This window comes from Oncorhynchus mykiss, chromosome 27, assembly GCF_057628025.1.
Source record: "Oncorhynchus mykiss isolate SJ-2025 chromosome 27, ASM5762802v1, whole genome shotgun sequence".
Taxonomy (NCBI): Eukaryota; Metazoa; Chordata; class Actinopteri; order Salmoniformes; family Salmonidae; genus Oncorhynchus; species Oncorhynchus mykiss.
The window spans coordinates 10,839,128-10,862,864 of NC_143048.1; the positions used below are offsets into that span (position 1 = coordinate 10,839,128).

General features: G+C 41.4%; 1 protein-coding gene across 3 annotated transcripts; it reads right to left on the reverse strand.

Moving 5' to 3' along the window:
• Window positions 1-22: 22 nt before the first annotated feature.
• On the reverse strand, window positions 23-23,168 carry LOC110507502 (transcription elongation factor SPT5). Of its 3 annotated transcripts, none has more exons than XM_090224403.1 (30): window positions 23,054-23,168; window positions 22,494-22,613; window positions 21,896-22,052; window positions 21,724-21,789; window positions 20,732-20,746; window positions 17,390-17,459; window positions 17,210-17,275; window positions 17,034-17,099; window positions 16,909-16,939; window positions 16,740-16,808; window positions 16,304-16,555; window positions 16,106-16,195; window positions 15,944-16,014; window positions 15,730-15,835; window positions 15,515-15,608; window positions 15,267-15,403; window positions 10,225-10,380; window positions 9,956-10,102; window positions 9,540-9,686; window positions 8,420-8,545; window positions 8,201-8,285; window positions 7,910-8,020; window positions 7,296-7,398; window positions 7,053-7,180; window positions 6,833-6,938; window positions 6,297-6,455; window positions 5,980-6,148; window positions 926-1,129; window positions 560-655; window positions 23-420 (listed from the first exon to the last, which is right to left on the reverse strand). In XM_090224403.1, exons 2-30 carry the CDS (start codon window positions 22,578-22,580, stop codon window positions 280-282), a joined length of 3,255 nt encoding a protein of 1,084 aa, XP_090080529.1. In that variant the 5' UTR covers window positions 22,581-22,613; window positions 23,054-23,168; the 3' UTR covers window positions 23-279. The 3 variants fall into 3 exon arrangements, with proteins under 3 accessions (XP_090080529.1, XP_021443205.1, XP_090080528.1); XM_021587530.3 differs by having other exon boundaries at window positions 20,732-20,743; window positions 22,991-23,168; XM_090224402.1 differs by having other exon boundaries at window positions 22,991-23,168.
• Window positions 23,169-23,737: the final 569 nt, after the last annotated feature.

A 23,737-nucleotide genomic window follows, 5' to 3' on the forward strand; every position in this document is an offset into this window, starting at 1 on the left:
ATGTTTTTAAAGACACCACACATTGAAACAGTTCACATTTATTGACATAGTATACTCTCACCCAAAAGGTAGTTTCTAAACCAAAAATGTAAAGCAATAGACAAAAAATTACAATCACAGAGCACTAAAAACCGATGGGATTTCACTAAGACCACACATTTGACTAAATGAAAAAAATAATCTCACTTTAATCTTTGATAGTGAACATGGGGGCACATAATCTGCTTGTTTTGTGTGACGCTGCTTTGCAGTGAGGGCGTGAGGTTGGGGTGTGATGGCTCAGAGCTCCAGTTTGCCAAGGAAGCGGAGGTTGAGAATCTTCAGCTGGTCATCCAGCTCCATCCTTACAATGCCGTCGTCCCCGTCGATACTCAGTAGGATCCCCGTGGCCTCGCGGTCCTCCCCTAGAATCACCTTCACCTGGAGAGAAGCACCACAGACAACACACCATGAGCAGCCAGGGCCTTATGAACCCAAAGAACCATGCATCTATGCACTGCCCAGTTTCCCAAGACCCCTGTGAGCTCAAAAGGGGTGTTGTTTTGAGAAGAAGCCTTACCTTGTTGTTCTTAGTTGGGGTGACAGGCTCCAGGTGTTCACTGGAGATGCTCACCACCTTCTCTGTGTCCTGGAGGAAGACGGAGCACATGCCACCCTGAGGAAGGAGAAGATGCATCAGGTCATCGATGGAGTACATGGTTCAGAGCATTCATGATGTGTTTGATAGAACAAACTCATCAACGTAACACATGGTTAAGACAGGTAAAGGGGGGCTCAGCCCCCTCGAATGAGACATGAGATCCCCTATGTCTAACCTGGGGGGGTGGGGTCTAATTTAACCGTTCTCCTATGTGTTTATACTATAATAACAATATATAATATAATAATAACAACGTGGAGAGGTGGTGTGATCTTTGCTACTCACCGTGACACTGCGAATGATGCCTGTCTGGTTAACCACCTGGCTGTCCAGGAAGGTGTCTTTAACGCGCACCAGGATGTCGGTGGTGACCCAGTCGCAAGAGGTCTGGTCGATGTTGGAGCCGGGGGTGTGGGGATTGTAGCCGCCCGGGGAGGGGGCGCCGGGGGTCATGGGGCTGTAGCCTACCGGGCTGGGGCTCGGACTGGCCTGGGTCGACAGCAGGAGACAAAGATCAAAACCGGGATTCTTGCGATGGAACTTAGGCTTAAGAGTGTTTTACCCGCCGCATCGTTCCTACAGCAGCCATTTTTCAAAACACCACGCAGAGAGAACATAGTATAGTTGTTGGAGCATGTGTCCATAATGATGGGATCAAATAAAAGGCTGCTCTCTGATCAGTTTTCTTTTCAAATCTTACTTAGACACCTTAAAGGAAAACACTTAACTCGTAAGTTTACATAAACTAGTTTTAATGACTCTAACCGAAGTGTTTCAACCACTCCACAAATTTCTTGTTAAACTATAGTTTTGGCAATTCGGTAAGGACATCTACTTGGTGCATGACAAGTAATTCTTTCCAAAAATTGTATCACAATTCAAGTGGGTCAGAAGTTTATATACACAAAGTTGACTGTGCCTTTAAACAGCTTGAAAAATTCCAGAATATGTCATGGCTATAGAAGCTTCTGATAGGCTAATTGACATCATTTGAGTTAATTGGAGGTGTACCTATGGATGTATTTCAAGGCCTACCTTCAAATTCAGTGCTTGACATCATGGGAAAATCAAAAGAAATCAACCAAGACCTCAGGAAAAAAAATATTGTAGACCTCCACAAGTCTGGTTCATCATTGGGAGCAATTTCCAAATGCCTGAAGGTACCACATTCATCTGTACAAACAATAGTACGCAAGTATAAACACCATGGGACCACGTAGCCGTCATACTGCTCAGGAAGGAGACACGTTCCATTTCCTAGAGATGAACGTACTTTGGTGCAAAAAGTGCAAATCAATCCCAGATCAACAGCAAAGGACCTTGAAGATGCTGGAGGAAACAAGTACAAAAGTATCTACATCCACAGAAAAACGAGTCCTATATCAACATAACCTGAAAGGCTGCTCAGCAAGGAAGAAGCCACAAAACCGCCATAAAAAAGCCAGTGTACGGTGTGCAACTGCACAAGGGGACAAAGATCGTACTTTTTTGAGAAATGTCTTCTGGTCTGATGAAACAAAAATATAACTGTTTGGCCATAATGACCATCCCTATGTTTGGAGGATAAAGGGAGAGGCTTGCAAGCTGAAGAACACCATCCCAACCGTGAAGCACAGGGGTGGCACCATCATATTGTGGGGGTGCTTTGCTGCAGGAGGGACTGGTGCACTTCACAAAATAGATGGCATCATGAGGCAGGAAAATTATGTGGATATATTCAAGCAACATCTCAAGACATTAGTCAGGAAGTGCAAGCTAGGTCGCAAATGGGTCTTCCAAATGGACAATGACCCCAAGCATACTTCCAAAGTTGTGGCAAAATGGCTTAAGGACAACAAAGTCAATTTATTGGAGTGGCCATCACAAAGCCCTGACCTCAATCCTGTAGAATATTTGTGGGCAGGACTGAAAAAGCATGTGTAAGCAAGGAGGCCTACAAACCTGACTCAGTTACACCAGCTGTCAGGAGGAATGGGCCAAAATTCACCCAACTTATTGTGGGAAGCTGGTGGAAGGCTACTCGAAACGTTTGACCCAAGTTAAACATTTTAAAGGCAATGCTACCAAATACTAATTGAGTGTATATAAAACTTCTGACCCACTTGGAACGGGTCATATATATCATATATATTAAGACAATAATTACAGACCTAGGCAGTATTTAAAAATTAGCAACAGAACTTGATTGAACATGAAATTGATTTCAATATATAAGCCTATGTAGCCTACTGTATTCATCTTTTAATGCAGACACCCCAGTTCAACTTAGCCTACACTTGTTTGAATCAATTGCAAAGACATTGGCACCGTTGTATTTATAGTGAACTTCGTTGTGAAGTTATCAGCAGTCAAAGAGATGGATAAATATCTTGATTATATGTTTAGCAGAGAACTAAGTAGAAGGTAACACAGAAGGGAAAGAACGCATCTGGACCACAAGAATAGTGGAGGCTGTCAGTAATTAACAAGAGTTCTAGGGAACTTATTAGCCTTTTGGGAAACTGGATACAGATCAGCATTTAAACGCGTTTGATCCTAAAATAAATTCCCCCTGGCAAGACCTTACATTTTATAAACAAAGTCTTAGCGGGAAAGAATGAGCCCACACAATGTCAACACACTGAATGCTACAACTGCATATTGCATCAACCTTAAAGAGAAATAAATACTAGAGACAGATGTCTGGGAAATATGACATGTGTGGCAGGGCTCGACATTAACCCAGCCCCCCCCCCCCCCCGCAAAAAAAGGTTGGACAAGAAGAATATAACCCCTTAGCCTAAATTCGTTGTGGCATGCACTCTACAAGGTGTCATAAGTGTTCCACAGGGATGCTGGCCCATGTTGACTCCAAGGCTTCCCACAGTTGTGTCTAGTTGGCTGGATGTCCTTTGGGTGGTGCATTATTCTTGATACACAGGAAACTGTGTTGTAGTTCTTGACATAAACCGCTGTGCCTGGCACCTACTACCATACCCCATTCAAAAGGCACATACGTTTTTTTTTGTCTTGCCCATTCACCCTCTGAATGGCACACATACACAATCCATATCTCAATTGTCTCAAGGCTTCAAATCATTCTTTACCCCATCTCCTCCCCTTCATCTACACTGTTTGGAGTGGATTTAACAAGTGACATCAATTAAGGGATCAATGATTTCACCTGGTCAGTCCGTCACGGAAAGAGATATTCGTCCGCCACGGATATTTTGTAAACTCTGTGTAGATTTAAGTTGTCCAAATTGACAAAAACTATTTCAAACAATTACTCCAATCAGAATTTGATCAGAGAAGCCAACAATGGAATAATATTAAAATCTATTTTTCATATACAGTACCAGTCAGAAGTTTGGACACACCTACTTATTCCAGGGTTTTCCTTAATTTTTTACTATATTCTACATTGTAAAATAACAGTGAAGACATCAAAACTATGAAATAACACATATGGAATCATATAGTAACCAAAAAAGTAGTCACCCGTTGCCTTGACAGCTTTGCGCACTCTTGGCATTCTCTCAACCACCTTCATGAGGTAGTCAAACTGGAATGCATTTCAATTAACAGGTGTGCCGCCTTAAAAGTTAATTTGTGGAATTTCCTTCCTTCTTAATGCATTTGAGCCAATTAGTTGTATTGTGACAAGGTAGGAGTGGTAGTATTTTACCCTATTTGGGGTAAAGTCCAGAAATGCAAAGAGTGTGCAAAGCTGTCATCAAGGCAAAGGGTGGCTACTTTGATATTTTAATTTTTAAAATATTTTTATTGTACCCCCTTTTTCTCCCCAATTTCGTGTTATCCAATTGTTAGTAGCTACTATCTTGTCCCATCGCTACAACTCCCATACGGGCTCGGGAGAGACGAAGGTCGAAAGTCCTCCGATACACAACCCAACCAACCCGCACTGCTTCTTAATACAGCGTGCATCAAACCCGGAAGCCAGCCGCACCAATGTGTCTGAGGAAACACCGTGCACCTGGCAACCTTGGTTAGCGTGCACTGCGCCCGGCCCGCCACATGAGTGGCTGGTGCGCAATGAGACAAGGATATCCCTACTGGCGAAACCCTCCCTAACCCGGACGACGCTAGGCGAACCCAGAGTCTCTGTTGGCACAGCCCTTAACCACTGCGCCACCCGGGAGGCCTCATTTTGATTTGTTTAACACTTTTTTGGTTACTACATGATTCCATGTGTGTTATTTCATAGTTTTGATGTCTTCACTATTATTCTACAATGTAGAAAATAGTAAAAATAAAAAGGCCTTGAATGAGTAGGCGTCCAAACTTTAGACAAGTACTGTACATAAATAAAGAACAAGGCTTACATATCCAAAGTGTAGGTGATATGCAGATTGGCTACAGCTTCATGTCCAAACCGATGCTGACATGAGGGAGGCGGCAAACATTTTTGCCAAACTTTAATGACACTTCTAATTAGATAAATATAGGCTAAACACCAGTCATGTTTGACAAATATAAGGAAGGATAATAAAAAATGAACGCCTAAAGGCTTGATTCTGTTGACGGGCACAAGTCATCACAAGACCGGAGAGTGAAGGAAAGTGCTTTTTGCACATCACCCAACTTGAATCTGAGCAACGCGGTCAACATTTGAACTATTTAACAATAAACTTAATTGTTTAAAACCTGGAAGTTTAATGTGATTTGATGAAGCATGTCTTAACTTGTTTCAAAGAAGCTTAGTCCTATGTTCCATTGTCTTCCAATTTAACTTGTGTTATTGTCAAGCAGCCAAAAGGCACAATCCTGGTCATATTAGTAACCCATGCTAGTTGCTGCACCTTTAGATCCCCCCTCTTCATTTCTAATGGATATTCTCTGTCACGTGAAAACGCTTGCGAGTGCGGTGTGCTTTTGAGAACGGTGTTTTCCCACCAATTGCACTTTGGAATATTCATGTGTAGCCTACAGCCATCAACATTTTAAGCTGAACGGTTTGATCGCTTGCATCAGCCTTATTGCTTTAAAAAAGGTTTTTTGGGGGGGATTTGTCATGTTTTCTCGTCCCGGGGACGACGCCCTTAATTTCAAGCACTAGAGGGAATTATTTTATAGACATAAAATATATTTGGTTGTGATGGTTATGTTCCAATATTTTCATAGGCTACCAGGCGTGGCCCACCATCCTCCAGGGGAGCTTTGAAGGGGCAGTGTTGTATTTTGAGACAGGCTTGAATACATTTGTCTGATACATTCATTTTATTTTGTAAAATGGTTCCTTGCATCATACAGTGACGTAGAAATGGTGTTAAGTAAAAGAAAAACTAAAAATCCTACTAAGTGGTTAAAAAGCTAATGTCAAGCATGGTGGGTCTTACCTGATATGCCATGGGTGAGGGGGTGGGGTGGTAGCTGGCTGGTGAGTGTGTGTTTTGGTAGCCCACTGGGCTGGGTGCCACCTGATGGTAACTCTGAGGACTGGGGCTGGGCTGGTACGAGCCCTGTGGGGAGGGGGCAGCGTACGGCGAGTACTGTTCTGTGTTGTACCTGAGGAACACACACACAGTGGACTTGGCTAGGACAGAGAAAATCAAATCCACATTGAGCAGTTGATCGCCACTGTAAAAGGGGCCTAGAGACATTGAAGACGACAGGAAACAAACAAAAATATTGTGTGTGTGTGTGTGTGTCTCACATGGCTGGGGTGCCTGGTGTCTGGGGGTTGTACTGGGGGTTGACCTGGGGTGACGGCACCTCTGGGTAGCCGGGGGTCTGGGGGTTAGGCGTGCCCCCGTAGCCCTGAGGGGACGGGGAGGGCTCGTCATCATAACCAAACTCATAGTCGTCATCCGCCCTGAAACCAGAGGAACAGGTTAAAGACTGCTTCCAAAAAATCATCCTATTAGGGAAACATCTTCTCACGATCTGTAGTAAGTACAGACAAGAGCTGTATTCAACTTTGACACAAAAGACCAAGACCAACAAACCCTTATCAACCATAGACTGATGAGGGACTTTCACACATTTATTTTTTCTTCTAATCCTTCATTGAATATTTTTCTGTAGCTGAAACATTGTTGAGAGGAGAGCTGGCAAGGACTCTATTTTCATTGTACTTGTGTACACTACCCATATGGTTGGCATATGACAAAGACACTTTACTTTGACATGACAGAGAGAGCCCTATACAACACAAGCTGGGCCTCCAGGCTGCCAGGACGTGTAGCCTACCTGGACGGTGTGTTGGGGTTGTTGGGGTCCCACGCTCCGCTCTGCCCCGGCGTCCTGCTCCCATCATGCAGCGGCGTCTGCGAGCCGTAGTGAGGAGTACGGCTCCCTGTGGGGAACAAGAATCACCACAATGAGAACAAGCTCTACTGCAAGTCATGGGGGTATATAATCTGACGGAGGTCCATAGAGGTATTCCCTTGGTGGGGGGTGTGCGTCTCACCATCGTGTAAGGGGGTCTGAGAGCCGTACATAGGGGTACGGGAGCCTGTCCCGTACATGGGGGTCTGGGAACCGTACATGGGGGTGCGTCCGTGGGTGGAAGTCATTCCTCCATGCCTCTTGGCTCCCCTGAACGTAACAAAAACATGTCAACACTCAATAACACTTAAAAGGTGAAATATTGCATTAATATAAAACTGAATTCACAATATATCACTGTAATATATCTGTGATGTGAACAAACATTGTGGTGAGACGCTGTCGGTCCACAGAGATGGTCTGGCATGTCGAGTGCAGTTCCACTCTGGCTGTCGACTCTGTGGCGTCCTTCACCACTCCAATATACCCTGAGAAATAATGGTAAAGGTTAAGCCAAAAGATAATCCTTCTTATTCACATTGGGGTAAGTGTTGGAACTCAAACACCCATGGTGCAACAGCATCTTCTGCAAAACGTGCCTATTGTTCATTCTATGGCAGAATGATAACGCTGTCTGGATCCCATGTGACATAAACTATGAGAAACTAGTGTGTATTCACATGCTTTGAACTCATTGAGAACTCAGATTGGCTAATGGCGTATCAGGCTCTCAAACAAATTATATTGTTAGAAATATCTATTGTTTATAAAAAAATAAAAAATATATATTTTTCTGTTGCATTTGCCGCTGAAAACGCTGTTACTGAGATCATTTCAATAGTATGCGATGTCAGATTTCAGCATGTGGGAGAAGTCGGAGCTCAGAGATGAATAAATGTCTTTCCCACTAGTAATTACCAGAAGAGGTGTTCAAGCAGATTTTTCCCAGTTGTAAGCTGATATTTACTAATTTACGAGATGTTATGAACGCAGCATTACCCTTGTATGGTCCCTGGGAGATGCGGACGGTCTGTCCAATCAGGTCGTTGTCCCTCCTGCCCCGGCCACGCCCCATCTGTCCTCCACCTCCACCGCCCCTCTGCTGCTGGCCTGAAGGAGAGGACAGGGGTTGTTTAAGACTTCTGGCCTGATAGTAGTTTAGTGTTGTATCCTGCACTAAGAGTCCGTCCCCTAATATCTACAAATGAACAACAGCTGTGCAATAAACAGTTTATGATGACTGGGTCTATCAACACATGATCTCTGTGAGCTGAGCTGTACTCTACTCACCACCACCACCTGGATGCATAGGGCTGCTGATGCGTGGACTCATAGGTGCGAAGCCTCCCACAGTGAAGTTGGTGACATCTCGGGGCTATAGCCAAAGAATGGAAGAATCAGATGTCAACAACACCTCTGATGGGTCCCACTGGAGAAGGTTAAGAGTAGATGGAAGACTTGAACGTGATGTAAAAGTGGTGATGCGGTGAAAGCGAGTGGGAGACTGACCTTGGAGCCCCCGGCCAGCACCACGTGGCGTGTCTTGCAGACAAACATGCCCCCGTTCTCCACCAGCTTCTTGCAGTGCAAGAAGGCAAAGCCTCGGAAAATGTGGCGGATCTCCCCCTCACGCCCCTGGCAAACAAACCACACACCACTTATATGCTAACAATCTATTCATGCTAATCGTACCTCGTGCAAATAGAAAAATAGCTCGAGATGGGGCAATATGGCCTAAAACTCAACATACAGTCCCATTTTGAGCATGAAAAGGCTCTTCAAGCCAACTGCTACAGATTTTTTAATGAGGGAAGAAACTGGCTTTGAAAGTACAGTAGCCAAACCTAGATGGAGGCCAATAGTAGAGCCCTAGAAAATGTTACATTTTTTGCTTAATTCCGTTTAGTTTCCTCCCAAATGACATTTTCCAGTTTTCAGATCCTCGCACTCTTTAAAAATCAGGATACAAAAACAACATTGTACGTTCTAAGTCCACAACAAGGCTTAAATAACATCAGGAAACCACATTTAACGTCTGGGGAAAATCTAAGGAATTGTCATTTTTGGGTACAGATGCTCTTTAACGGCAAAAGACTTTTGGTTAGCAGTGTTTCTATAGCGCACGTGTGATTGCAGACTTTGCTAAACAACTCGACACTAGAATGATGCAAATAATTAGGATTATTCTGCCAAGTAGACAGACTACTTTGTAGTTAACATTTAATTAAGTTTTTTTGGAAATCTTTTCCATCTACCAGAACCCAGTTCTCATTAGCATCATCGCTAACGGCTACACAAAGTGGTGCTGTAGACAAACGCACTCACAGATAGAGGCAATTCTGTGTTGACTCTTCAGAAAGTAAAAATCACTGATGCATTTTGTTAATGTATTATGATAATCTTAGGCAAATTAATAAAGTGTTCTAATAAGTTCAATACGTTTATTTGATTTCCTACCAACATATACATTTTGAAATATTGTTGAATTACGTTTTAATGTCTGGATTCCGTGATTTCGTCCGCGTTCTTCCGCATCGATTTTATAGGGCCCTACTATAGCTGGAGTTGAGAAATACATTTTCTATGAGTTTAGACCTACAGAAAGCAGAACTGTGGTCGTGAATCTTACCGAGTGTGGCCCGTCGATGACCTTGACGATGTCTTTGACGTGGATATTGTTCTGCTCAGAGTCCAGTGCCACGGCAAAGCGGTTCTCTTTCCGTCGATTCACTGCCTGGTGACGCACTGTCAGCACCTTGCCATGCATGTTGAGGACCTGGGGAGAAGAGGAGGAATACATGTGAGCCCTGTAGGGATTCTCAGGGATTTAGGCTCATCGGTCACAATTTAATATACGTTACACAAGGAACCAATTGTAAAATTGCACAATATCACACAAGTACCCATTCCAAGAACAAATGAAATGGGACAAAACATCTTTCCAGCAGGCACGACTCTAAGCCCACATACCCAATCGCTTATGAAAGAATGTTAGGTTTGCCTAGATCTGAACCTGATTATTTCTGGAAGATTAAGGATAACAACCTGGAATGTCTCCCTCTCCAGCCTGACAATAACTCCCACGGTCTGGGGGTCCAGTTGGACCAACTCCCCCCACTCGTGCTGGCCCCCAGCATCTACCCCTGATGCCGTCTCAGAGCACAGCTGCAAGTCCCTGGGCAGGACCTTCAACTGTAGAGCACACACACCCCCGTAACATCGATAATGGTTCACTGAAGTTACATGGGAATAAGCAAAAACATCATTATAACAAACAAGTTGATATCAGAGTCCAATAATGTGACGTTGCTTACCTCGTGCATGGTGAGGTCAGAGAAGAGGATGACAAAGTTCTCCTCCACACGTACGATGAGGCCGGTGTCACCCTCGTAGCGGCCTGCTATCACCTTGACGTGGTCACCCATACGGAAGTACTTCCTCAGCTCGTGGGCCGGGAACTCCAGAGGATCCTGCACACAGACCAGGCATCAATGACAAACCATTATTTTGCATCAGTGCCGTTGAGAATGAACAGAACACAGTGGGAATGTCTGGTTGCCTCGTGAATGTGTTGATCCTGTAATTCTATCCGTCCCACATTTCTGGGAAGCCTAATGTCTTCATCATGCTCTGATGTTATGTTGCTGGTATTTCCTCTCTAACTTCCAGTTTATGTGGCTTGACTAATAAATACCACCAGACTAGAGGTCGACCGATTATGATTTTTCAACGCCGATACCGATTATTGGAGGACCAAATAAAGCCGATACCGATTAATCGGCCAATTTTTTACATGTATTTGTAATAATGACTATTACAACAATACTGAATGAACACTTATTTTAACTTAATATAATACATCAATAAAAATCGATTTAGCCTCAAATAAATAATGAAACATGTTCAATTTGGTTTAAATAATGCAAAGACAAAGTGTTGGAGAAGAAAGTAAAAGTGCAATATGTGCCATGTAAAAAAGCGAATGTTTAAGTTCCTTGCTCAGAACACATGAAAGCTGGTGGTTCCTTTTAACATGAGACTTCAATATTCCAAGGTAAGAGGTTTTAGGTTGTAGTTAATATAGTATTTATAGGACTATTTCTTTCTATACCATTTGTATTCCATATACCTTTGACTATTGGATGTTCTTATAGGCACTTTAGTATTGCCAGTGTAACAGTATAGCTTCCGTCCCTCTCCTCGCCCCTACCTGGGCTCGAACCAGGAACACATCGACAACAGCCACCCTCGAAGCAGCGTTACCCATGCAGAGCAAGGGGAACAACTACTCCAAGTCTCAGAGCGAGTGATGTTTGAAACGCTATTAGCGCACACCCCACTACCTGTCTAGCCATTTCACATCGGTTACACCAGCCTAATCTCGGGAGATGATAGGCTTGAAGTCATAAACAGCTCAATGCTTGAAGCACAGTGAAGAGCTGCTTGCAAAACGCACTAAAGTGCTGTTTGAATGAATGCTTACGAGCCTGCTGCTGCCTACCATTGCTCAGTCAGACTGCTCTATCAAATCATAGACTTAATTATGACATAACACACAGAAATTAATATGGTCGAATTCGGAAACTATCATTTCGAAAACAAAACGTTTATTATTATCGCATATACCCTGACTCTGCGTGCAATGAACGCAAGAGAAGTGACACAATTTCACCTGGTTTATATTGCCTGCTAACCTGAATTTCTTTTAGCTAAATATGCAGGTTTAAAAATGTATGCTTCTGTGTATTGATTAAGAAAGGCATTGATGTTTATGGTTAGGTACACATAGGAGCAACGACAGTCCTTTTTCCGCAAATGCACACCGCATCGATTATATGCAACGCAGGACATGCTAGATAAACTAATAATATCATCAACCACGTGTAGTTAACTTGTGATTATGATTGATTGTTTTTTATAAGATGAGTTTAATGCTAGCTAGCAACTTACATTGGCTTCTTACTGCATTCGCGTAACAGGCAGGCTCCTCGTGGAGTGCAATGAAAGGCAGGTGGTTAGAGCGTTGGACTAGTTAGCTGTAAGGTTGCAAGATTGAATCCCCGAGCTGACAAGGTAAAAATCTGTCGTTCTGCCACTGAACAAGGCAGTTAACCCACCGTTCCAAGGCCGTCATTGAAAATAGGAATGTGTTCTTAACTGACTTGCCTAGTTAAATAAAGGTGTAAAAAAAATATATAATAAATTTTTTTTTTTTAAATGGCCAAATCGGTGTCCAAAAATACGTTTTGTTTTGAAAACTTGAAATCGGCCATTCCGATTAATCGGTCGACATCGACACCAGACCCTTCCTATGCAAAAAAGAATCTGGGACCGGACTCACAAAACATTACTAAAGAAAAATACCTAAGAAGTTAAAAGGAAAAAAAATAAGAAGTTGATAAGTGCAATTCCTCAAAATGTTCTTAGGAATTCATAGTTCTTAGGAGCTTCGTAAATATCTTCTTTGTGGCATTGACATTAGTGACGTGCTTGGAACCAATAAATAAGCCTATGTGACAGGGAACATAGGCTTTGGCCCACTATAATGAAGTGTAGATATTTCCATGTATTAATCTGCTTTATGTCTCGAGAATAAATATATTTTATTATTTTTTGGCTCGCAAACTATAAACAAAAACACTTTTCCCCCCCAGATTATAGCCATAAGACTATCTATATAAAAATGGAAAACCAAGGAAAGTGCAATAAATCTTCAGCAAACAAGAGCTTGACGACATGGTTTGAGAAAATAGCAGCAGGTAAAGATTGCTGTTGGGGAGACTCGATAACTGCGGGTCACTGCAGAGACCAAAAAAGAGGATGGCCGAGAGAAGCAGATTCTGTCTCTGCCATCGGGGGTATGGCAAGGGACAGTGACGCTGTAAAAAAAGTGGTCCGGCATCAAGTCGGCAGCTAAGAAGGGAGCTGACAGAAGCAGGGAGTAGAAGAAGACTGGAGGGGGGGTATCGACCATTCACGTGGACCAGCTGGAGGAGAAGGTGTTGTCCATGATTGGAGAGACGGTGGTAGAAGGACTGCGTGACCGGTAAGTTAGCTAGCTAAGTTAGCCAAGTTCTTCTTTGCAAATTGACAAGCTAACTCTAGCTATTTAACACTAGCTAGCTACATAACATGCATTTAATTTGTATTCTTGTTGTATTTAAAATGTTCGGTAGCCAACTTTGTCTGTGGCATTGGCGTAACAAAACGTTAATGGCTACAAAAATATCCAGTTGTTAGAAGACAAGGGTTTAGCTGTCCTAAAGTTAAGTACATTTCCAATAACAAATCCTAAAACATAAGAATCCTATTTTCTTTTCTTTATTAGGAAGAAACATAGGGAAAAAATAAAACTTACTTGAGGAATAGCAACTTTGAACTTTCTTCATATAGTTAAGGAAAAAAATGGCAGTTAAGAAGAATCTTCTTAAGGTTTTGTGAATCTGGGCCCTGGTTTGTAACCGCTTGACCCCGGGTCATTCATTAGATGTTTTCGAATACCCATACTAACATACTGTATACTACATACTTAATGAGTATATACTACATACTATACACTTTCATTTTAGTATATCGTAAACAACCGTATACAAACAAACATTTCCTTTCAGTTGAGTGTACTAGTCTACCGGAAGTTGCTGTTGCTATGCAACTTCTTGCTAGCTTGTAAGTATAACACATTACTAGCTAGACATCTTACGACTTCATTAACAATGTCCAGGGAGAACGCACAACCACTATACCACTAAGGTATGCTAAGAAATACATGAATAATCAAGACAATATATGTTGGGTAGTTAGATAGCATATAGTTAATATACTGGCAAGTTGTATGTTTTAGTAGCCAACTAACATTAGGTAGCTAGCTAACATACTGGTACATATAGCTGCTGTAATGATATGCTATGCTGTTCGTAAGGCTAGCGAAGCTAACCAATTGTCAGCCAACATAAAGTGTAACGTAACTTATTTGAAAAGTAATTACTTCATTACATTGATATGCAATGAATTTGTATATCCTCTAGTCGGACTTCGGCTGCATATTTTCCGCCTTTTTCTTCAAATCTGAAAAATGTGTGAAGCCACACCCATTTTCTGAAGATTTGCATCATTGGCCCTAAAAGCACAGAAATAGTGTCCACTGCTTGTATACTTCGTATTTTGGTGATTGTAGTAGGACATCCAGGAACTTTTGGCATACAAACTATATCCATACTCTGACCAATAAGCATACTACATACTCAATTTGTCACAAATAGTAGGAAATCCAGTTCTCTCTGCAGGCTATTTGATCTGGCCCGCCAGCCAATTAAATGCAGCCTGCGGTGGATTTTATATATATATTTTTTTAAAGAGCTTGTCTGTAGTCAGCTGATTGCGCCGTTTAGTTTATAGAACTGTAGTAACCCCCGATGTCTGCTATTAGCGGATTTTGGCTCTAGTGTTTGAACGGTTGGAAGAACTCAGGAACACTGTCTTGTGTTTTCCTCTACGACACTCACAAGCCGCGCAGGACACTTTTGAAAGGACTGTGACAAAACCGCAATTGAATGCAAGGCAGATTATCTTTTTATATACATACAATTATTACCTGATGAGCTTCCCGGATGTTTTCCTGAACTTTACAATGCCTTTCAGATGCATTTCAGTCACTTTGTGATGCAAATAAAACAATTTACACCTTTCCTATATTAAAGTAATTTCACATATTTTCTTATTATCTGTAAAAAACATAGAAACTTGATTGCAGTATGTGCTAGAATAGGCCATAAAATTGAAATGCACCACATTGGTGCATCCTTATAAATTATTATTTTGGATTGAAAAACAAATCCAGGCTACACTTGAACGTCAAAAAATGGATAGAAAGTATGCAGAAATTATAATGACTTTGGAAAGTGCCTTTTTTTCTGGCCCCATATTGATGCCGATTTTGACAAATATCGGTCCTAAATGTATTACTTTTTTAAAGATTTTTTATGTATTTTTTTAGTCCCTCCGTTGATTGCCCACCCCTGGTTTATAGAGGTAGTTATCATTAAATTCCAATTAATGTGGCTAGAATAATAAATAACACATCATTCCTATGCAAAACAAGAATTTGGCTTGTAATGGCTTGACCCAGGGTCCTTGCCTTTATGTTGCTTTCAACAACATGTAGACTGAATATCTTACTTTAGGGCATGAGAATATCTGCACTAAATTCTGTTGAAAACCTACAGAACATTATGTACTGTTTTGACAATTCTAACCAATGTGAACGTGTTTCCAAACAATTTGAATTTAGGCCCAAATCTAGTAGGACGAATGTGAAATGTCCTCCCAATGTAGTCGCCTGTTTGGCGCTTGCCATTACCTTGAGGTCCTCATGCTTGGGCATGATGGTGATCTTGTTGCCATCCACACTCAGGATTTTGCCCTGCAAGTTGATCAGCTCCCCTTCACACACCTCCACATTGTCCCCGGCCTGGAGGTTGTGCTCACGCTCTTTACCTGTGGTCACGCAAGACATGTCTCTTACAAAAACAGATACACATGTAAATGAAAACCAGAAAGTAAATACCATATCTCATGTCCTGAATATGCTTTAGAAGTGGCTGTTACCTGCGGTTTCAGTCACCACCTCGAGATCAATGCCTTCTGGCTGGTCCTCAAACTTCTCCAGCTCCGACAGAGTGGGTTTCACTCCTTCAGTGATCTGTAAAAGACGATAAAAGAGACTGGGCCACGGGTACAGATAACGAAGACCACTTTTCCCTATAGGGTTGTCAACAAATGGCCAATAAAACAGTGGTATTGAGGCAACGTGGTCATCTTACCACAGCAGACATGGCAAAGCTCTTGAAGAGGAACCCTTTGCGGCTGTAGCGGTTAGCTTCAAATATCATGAAGTCTCCATCATGGCTGACATCCCCACCAAGTGACCTGGAAGAAAACACAGTCAGGAAGTAACTGAGGCAACGATCTTACCCATTTAGGATAGCGTAATCAAATCCCCAATAATGATGGTCTTTAAGACATGTTTCTTTGTACCTGATCTTTTCTGCATCGAAGAGTCTCTGGGTTGGTCTCTTGAACTTCTTCCGCTTTGCAAACCAGTCTTTCTGGGAGACAGACAACAAGAAGAGTGTCAGGGGATATCAAAGTGGAGGGTGGTGAGTAGACAGGTGGTGACAGAGTGCTGCTGTTGCTTACCATGCTCATCCGGGCCTTGATTCTGTCCAAATCTATCCTGGGAATCATCTTCAGCGATATCGTGTTTTGACTGGGCTCCACATAGTCCACCTGAAGGAGGAGAATACATGTATGTTTCAAGAATATGATAAGGACATTTACCTATGTCTTCAAAATACATGTCACGCCTTTGTCTTCCACGATGTGTTTCATGCGTACCTGGGCGATGTCATCTTTGTAGAGGCCTCTCTTGAGTCGGACCCAGGACTTGGGCTTGAGGTTGGTCACCTCTTTGACCACCTTGAGGACGTCTGTCATCTCCTTGATGGGAACCATCTGCTGGTTCCAGAAGCCCATCCTCAGGTTGCCTATTCCGTCAATTGCAGCTTTGACGTGAGTCTGCTTGTACGACTCTACATAGATGTAACCTTTGACATGTTCGGGAGCCACTACCGACTTGATTTGGAGGGGCTGAGTAGAAATGGTGTATAGGAAATTAAAACAGTTTCACAGGTTGTCAAAGCTCCAATTTTATTTTTGATCTACAAGAGATTTACAGGCTATCAATTGATCAATCATATAAAACACTAAATGCAAACATTAGCATCTTAATACATGGAACATATCCATGCAGAGAATGAGGGCAGGGACATACCGTTTCTGTGAATTGATAGGCAATGAATTTCCTCATCAAGGCAATGGCAGTTGCTCTCTCTTCCCCAATCTGTAATGGCAAAATAATGTTGCATGACATAGGGGGAAAAAAGTATAATTGTGTACTGAACTTCTAGACGTCTACCTACACAAAAATATTAGCCCCATACCTTACACTTGACTGTCCAAAGATTAGGATCCCTTTGAAAAAGAAAATATAATACCAAAAAATTGAGAAAAATTATATTTTTATTTATTTATTTATTATTTCCCATTTTGGTGAAGTGATACATACTTGACACCAGGGAGCAACTGCTGCTGGGTGATGTCATCAGACAGTTCCTCAGAACCCCCGGGAAAACTAAAGGGAATCAAAAACAATATTTCAGTCAAGGGGATAACAAGTCAAATCTATTTTGAAACAAATTTGGGCCAACTATTTCGACAGATTACTACTGTGAAAATACTCACTCATTTCCGGATTGCTTGGCATATTTCCTCATGTAATATTCACCCAAGGCCTCCTCTCTGGAATCTCTGAAACATCCAAACATTCAAATGTCAGACTTCAAGAACACAGCTCTGCATAGTAACAACTGAAATATCAATGGAAAGAAGCCTAGCCACTCGTAGCCCATTAGAACAAATTACCTCCAGAGGTTCTGCAGCCTGCGGGAACCAGAGTTATCCTCATCCAGGACCACATGGTCAATGTTGGACACTGAAGAGTAAAGCAGACTCATAAATTAAACAAAAAACAATTCAATGTATAAGACTGAACGTAAAAGTTTCCTTCAGTTCAAACAAGTGGTATTTTATGAACCTACACCTACAGTGCATTCGGAGAGTATTCAGACCCCTTCCCATTTTCCACATTTTGTTACACTACAGCCTTATTCTAAAATTGATTAAATGTTTCCCTCAATCTACAAGCACCCCACAACAACAAAGCGAAAAAAGTTGTTTTAGAAATGTTTGCAAATGCATTAAAAATAAAAAAACAGAAATACCTTTTTTTTTAAATAAGTATTCAGACCCTTTGCTATGAGACTTGAAATTGAGCTCAGATGCATCCTGTTCCCATTGATCATCCTTGAGATGTTCCTACAACTTGATTGGAGTCCACCTGTGGTTATTTAACTAGGCAAGTCAGTTAAGAACATTCTTATTTTCAATGACGGCAGAGGAACGGTGGGTTAACTGCCTCGTTCAGGGGCAGAAAGACTGATTTTCACCTTGTCGGCTCGGGGAACCAATCTTGCAACCTTACAGTTAACTAGTCCAACGCAATAACGACCTGCCTCTCTCTCGTTGCACTCCACAAGGAGACCTGTTACGCAGTAAGCCAAGGTAAGTTGCTAGCTAGCATTAAACTTATCTTATAAAAAAACAATCATAATCACTAGTTAACTACACATGGTTGATGATATTACTAGATATTATCTAGCGTGTCCTGTGTTGCATATAATCTGACTGAGCATACAAGCATCTAAGTAACTGACTGAGCGGTGGTAGGCAGAAGCAGGCGCGTAAACATTCATTCAAACAGCACTTTCGTGTGTTTTGCCAGCAGCTCTTCCTTGTGCATCAAGCATTGCGCTGTTTATGACTTCAAACCTATCAACTCCCGAGATGAGATGTTGTGACCGAAGTGAAATGGCTGGCTAGTTAGTGTGCGCTAATAGAGTTTCAAACTTCACTCGCTCTGAGCCTTGGGGTGGTTGTTTTCCTTGCTCTGCATGGGTAACGCTGCTTCGATGTGGTGGCTGTTGTCGTTGTGTTGCTGGTTCGAGCCCAGGGAGGAGCGAGGAGAGGGACAGAAGCTATACTGTTACACTGGCAATACTAAAGTGCCTATAAGAACATCCAATAGTCAAAGGTTAATGAAATACAAATGGTATAGAGGGAAATAGGCCTATAATAACTACAACCTAAAACTTCTTACCTGGGAATATTGAAGACTCATGTTAAAAGGAACCATCAGCTTTCATATGTTCTCATGTTCTGAGCAAGGAACTGAAACGTTAGCTTTTTTTACATGACACATATTGCACTTTTACGTTCTTCTCCAACACTTTGTTTTTGCATTATTTAAACCAAATTGAACATGTTTCATTATCTACTTGAGGCTAAATTGATTTTATTGATGTATTATATTAAGTTAAAATAAGTGTTCATTCAGTATTGTTGTAATTGTCAATATTACAAATACATTTTAAGAAATATATATATATTTTATTTAAATATATTTTATTTATAAAATCGGCCGATTAATTGGTATCTGCTTTTTTGGTCCTCCAATAATTGGTATCGGTGTTCAAAAATCATAATCGGTCGACCTCTAGTTAGGACATCTACTTTGTGCATGACACAAGTAATTTTTCCAACAATTGTTTACAGACAGATTATGTTACTTATAATTCACTGTATCACAATTCCAGTGGAAAATACATTTACATACACTAAGTCATGCCTTTAAACAGCTTTGAAAAGCTTCTGTCAAGCTAATTGACATCAAGGTCTACCTTCAAACTCAGTGCCTCTTTGCTTGACATCATGGGAAAATCAAAAGAAATTAGCCAAGACCTCAGAAAACAAAATTGTAGACCTCCACAAGTCTGGTTCATCCTTGGGAGCAAGTTCCAAACGCCTGAAGGTACCACGTTCACCTGTACAAATAATAGTACGCAAGTATAAACACCATGGGACCACGCAGCCGTCATACCTCTCAGGAAGGACGTGTCTCCTAGAGATGAACGTACTTTGGTGCGAAAAGTGCAAATCAATCTCAGAACAACAGCAAAGGCCCTTGATGCTGGAGGGAACAGGTACAAAAGTATCTACATCCACAGTAAAATGAGTCCTATATCGACATAACCTGAAAGGCTGCTGAGCAAGGAAGAAGGCACTGCTCAAAAACCGCCATAAAAAAGCCAGACTACGGTTTGCAATTGTACATGGGGACAAAGATCATACTTTTTGGAGAAATGTCCTCTGGTCTGATGAAACAAAAACGAACAACTGTTTGGCCATAATGGCCTTCATTATGTTTGGAGGGAAAAGGGGGAGGCTTGCAAGCCAAAGAACACCATCCCAGCAATGAAGCACTGGGTGTGGCAGCATCATGTTGTGTGGTGCTTTGCTGCAGGAGGGACTGGTGCCCTTCACAAAATAGATGGAATCATGAGGTAGGAAAATGATGTGGATATACTGAAGCAACATCTCAAGACATCAGTCAAAAAGTTAAATCTTGGTCGCAAATGGGTCTTCCAAATGGACAATGACCCCAAGCTTACTTCCAGAGTTGTGGCAAAATGGGGTAAAGACAACAAAGTCAAGGTATTGGAGTGGCCATCACAAAGCCCTGACCTCAATCCAACAGAAAAGTTGCGGGCAGAAGTGAAAAAGTGTTTGCGAGCAAAGAGGCCTACAAACCTGACTCAGTTACACCAACTCTGTCAGGAGGAATGGGCCAAAATTCACCCAACTTATTGTGGGAAGCTTGTGGAAGGCTACCAGAAACATTTGACCCAAGTTAAACAATTTAAAGGCAATGCTACCAAATACTAATTGAGTGCATGTACATTTCTGACCAACTGGGAATGTGATGAAATAAATAAAAGCTGAATAAATCATTCTCTACTATTATTCTGACATTTCGCATTCTTAAAATTAAGTGGTGATCCTAACTGACATAAGACAGGGAATTTTTACTAGGATTAAATGTCAGGAATTGTGAAAAACTGAGTTTAAATGTATTTGGCTATGGTGTATGTAAACTTCCGACTTCAACTGTATATACACATTTGCAAACATTTCTAAAAACCTGTTTTTGATTTGTCATTATGGAGGATCACATTATAGATTAAGTCGGTAAAGTAACAAAATGTGGAAAAAGTCAAGGGGTCTGAATACTTCCCGAATGCACTGTATGTCTAGCCGCAAGTGCTAGGTGGGTCTTTTTCCTATTGGAAGAAGATAGATAACACTTACCCTCAGCTTCCTCTGCTCCAGGCCAGCCAGGTTTTGGTAGAGGGAGGAACACACATTAAGAACCAAATGAGATTGTCATGTGCACACAGAGTGGCAAGTGCACAGGTAGGAACAAATTAAAGGAAAAAATAAACATTTATGATGATATAAGACTAGACCAAATGGCACATGAGACTATGGATAATTGTATTGTGGATGATTGTGAGTCTTTGTGATATGGCTGATTGATGTGCCACAAAAAGCTTAAACAATATCAGTTAGCTAATTCACACATATATTAGCTTTCTTCTAACAGGTAGCATTTCAGGCAAATGGTCACATTTGGTTCCCTCTTTGATCATGTAAGTGCCTAGAACACCATGGTCAGATTATTGACAAGTCATAACTCTGCTGGTGTCAGGTTAACATACCATCCAACTACATTTCTACAATATTTTGTAGCTGTCAAATACAATACTCTAATGTATTACTTCATACAGGTAGTCCAGTTACTATAGGAGTTCCCAATAATGTATTTGCCGTCTGTGCTCCGTTAGATGTGCAGTAGTGCGGAAATGTGGGTGGAGTTATAACATAATGTGACTTGTTGAATGAGATATAACTAATCAATTTAATTAGATACAAGGAAAACAGACAGCAGAAAATCTGGAATTGATTTACCGTTAACTGAAGGAGGCATGCACAAGAAAAGGAATTATTAGCGCAGGAAGAACACAGTCAATACTCTCACAAATAATAATTTGGGCTTAGATGTTTTGATTGTACTTGTAATGCTTCTCGTCCCTTCTGGAATCCAAACAATACTACAGACTAATCCATCATGCCTAAGCATCTGCACACCACCCATAGGAAAGTTATTTTCTAATAATTTAAACGCAACAAAGTTCATGAACTGAGTCCTCCTCAACAGACAACTACCCCCAACGTTGTTCATTCATAACTCCCTCTTAGGTGTTAGATATCCTCAAACAAGGCAGCATGTGTGACCTCACCTTTCTCCAAAATATCCTCAGCACCTTCCTCCCACGGGTCTTCATCTTCATACTCATCGTCCACATCTAAACAAACCAGAGGGAAAGGGAGAATTTCAGATAGATTCAATGAAAACCTTCTGGTGAGCAAGAACATGTGGACAACTATTATTAGAGTGAAGATTTGGCTTACCGGCTTCATCCAAGATGAAACCTCCATGCCTGGGTTTCTTTCTGGGACGGTCATCATCGTCCTCTTCCTCCTCTTCGTCATACTCCTCATCTGCCAAGTCTTCCCCTTCCTCTTCTGCTGCCTTATCACTGCCAGATAAACTTGCCTGCCCATCTTCCTATTTAGGGGGAAACATTCAAACCACACACAAGTTATGTCAAATGCAGTGAAACTTGCAATGTCAATTTGGAGCCAACCTAGGATATTTGTTAGCATCTATTCGGATACAGTAGAAAATTGAAGGCCATGCATGCACAGGTGCATCTGTTCCACCCACCCATTCAACTGTGCAAGGTCCATCCATGCACAGCCAGGCTAGCTACTTTGGATAGCCCGATGTTAGCGCTGTGCTGTAACAGATAGCTAGCTGCTTGTTACATTACTTTGGTCTTTATTTATTGTGTGTGTAACGGTGTTGAAAACCCTATCTTACACGAATTACAATGCTACGATTGTGACCAACCTGCTAACAGCTAACTAACGAACGTTAGTTAGATAAGGCGGCTTAATGTTGTTTGCTAGTATGCAGTTTTAGCCAGAACTTTGTTCGCTAGCTTACCTCTGCCTCATTTTTGTCCACCTCCTCGGCTTCGCTGCTTTGTTCACTCTGGTTGTCAGAGAAGTCGCTGTCCTCACTGTCCGACATTCTTGGAGCAGCAGCCTCCTCTTAATTAAGAGACTGAGTTGAAAAACACATTTATTTTAGTTTGCTAACTAACGTCAACTGTTAGTTCAAACAGTCCTTTGTGCGAGACTTAAACAAATAATTGCTAGCTGCTAACTAGCACTGTACCAACTAGTTAGCCAAAAAGCTGGAGTAAGGATGTTTCAGGATAACACGCTTAGCTAAGTTATTCTCCAACAATACATGTTGTAGTTAGTTAGTTTATTAAAATAATGTAAACCACCGAAACCATACAGAGAATGTGCAATGTTGATATAAGACAAGGCCTAGTAACCTCCGGATCACGCTAGCAAGCTAACGTTAAGCTAGCAAACAACCCACATTTTCAAGTATATTTTGATAAATACATTCCAAGCATAGCTATGTATTACCTTTCTAAAACGGGCGTCTTGGGGTGGATTTAACTAAAACAAAACAAAAAAATATGGTTTTACCTATATATGTTTTTTGCACTTCCACGTCTTCCTCCGATACACAGAATCACGAGATTTGGAAGGGGTACGAATCAAATTCCCGCGAGGGTTCGAAATCATGGTTCAAACAGTGGTTAAATTGGTGCAGTCTCGTCAACGAGTTTTATTTCAGTGGGTGAGTTTTATTTCAGTGGTCATGTCCACAGCAGAACACCTACTTTGTAATAATAATGGCGAAAATGCATAAAGCTGGCATTGTATGATTTTTAAGTAATTAATTTGCATTTTCAAATCAAATCAAATCAAATTTTATTTGTCACATACACATGGTTAGCAGATGTTAATGTGAGTGTAGCGAAATGCTTGTGCTTCTAGTTCCGACAATGCAGTAATAACCAACAAGTAATCTAACTAACAATTCCAAAACTACTGTCTTATACACAGTGTAAGGGGATAAAGAATATGTACATAAGGATATATGAATGAGTGATGGTACAGAGCAGCATAGGCAGGATACAGTAGATGGTATCGAGTACAGTATATACATGAGGTGAGTATGTAAACAAAGTGGCATAGTTAAAGTGGCTAGTGATACGTGTATTACATAAGGATGCAGTCGGTGATATAGAGTACAGTATATACGTATGCATATGAGATGAATAATGTAGGGTAAGTAACATTATATAAGGTAGCATTGTTTAAAGT

Coding starts and splice junctions, on each gene's coding strand:
- LOC110507502 (XM_090224403.1), bottom strand. CDS start 22,580: ATGTCGGACAGTGAGGACAGCGACTTCTCTGACAACCAGAGTGAACAA. Junction 22,053..22,493: donor TGGACAAAAATGAGGCAGAG/GTAAGCTAGCGA, acceptor CCCCCTAAATAG/GAAGATGGGCAGGCAAGTTT. Junction 16,809..16,908: donor TTTGGACAGTCAAGTGTAAG/GTATGGGGCTAA, acceptor TTGCCATTACAG/ATTGGGGAAGAGAGAGCAAC.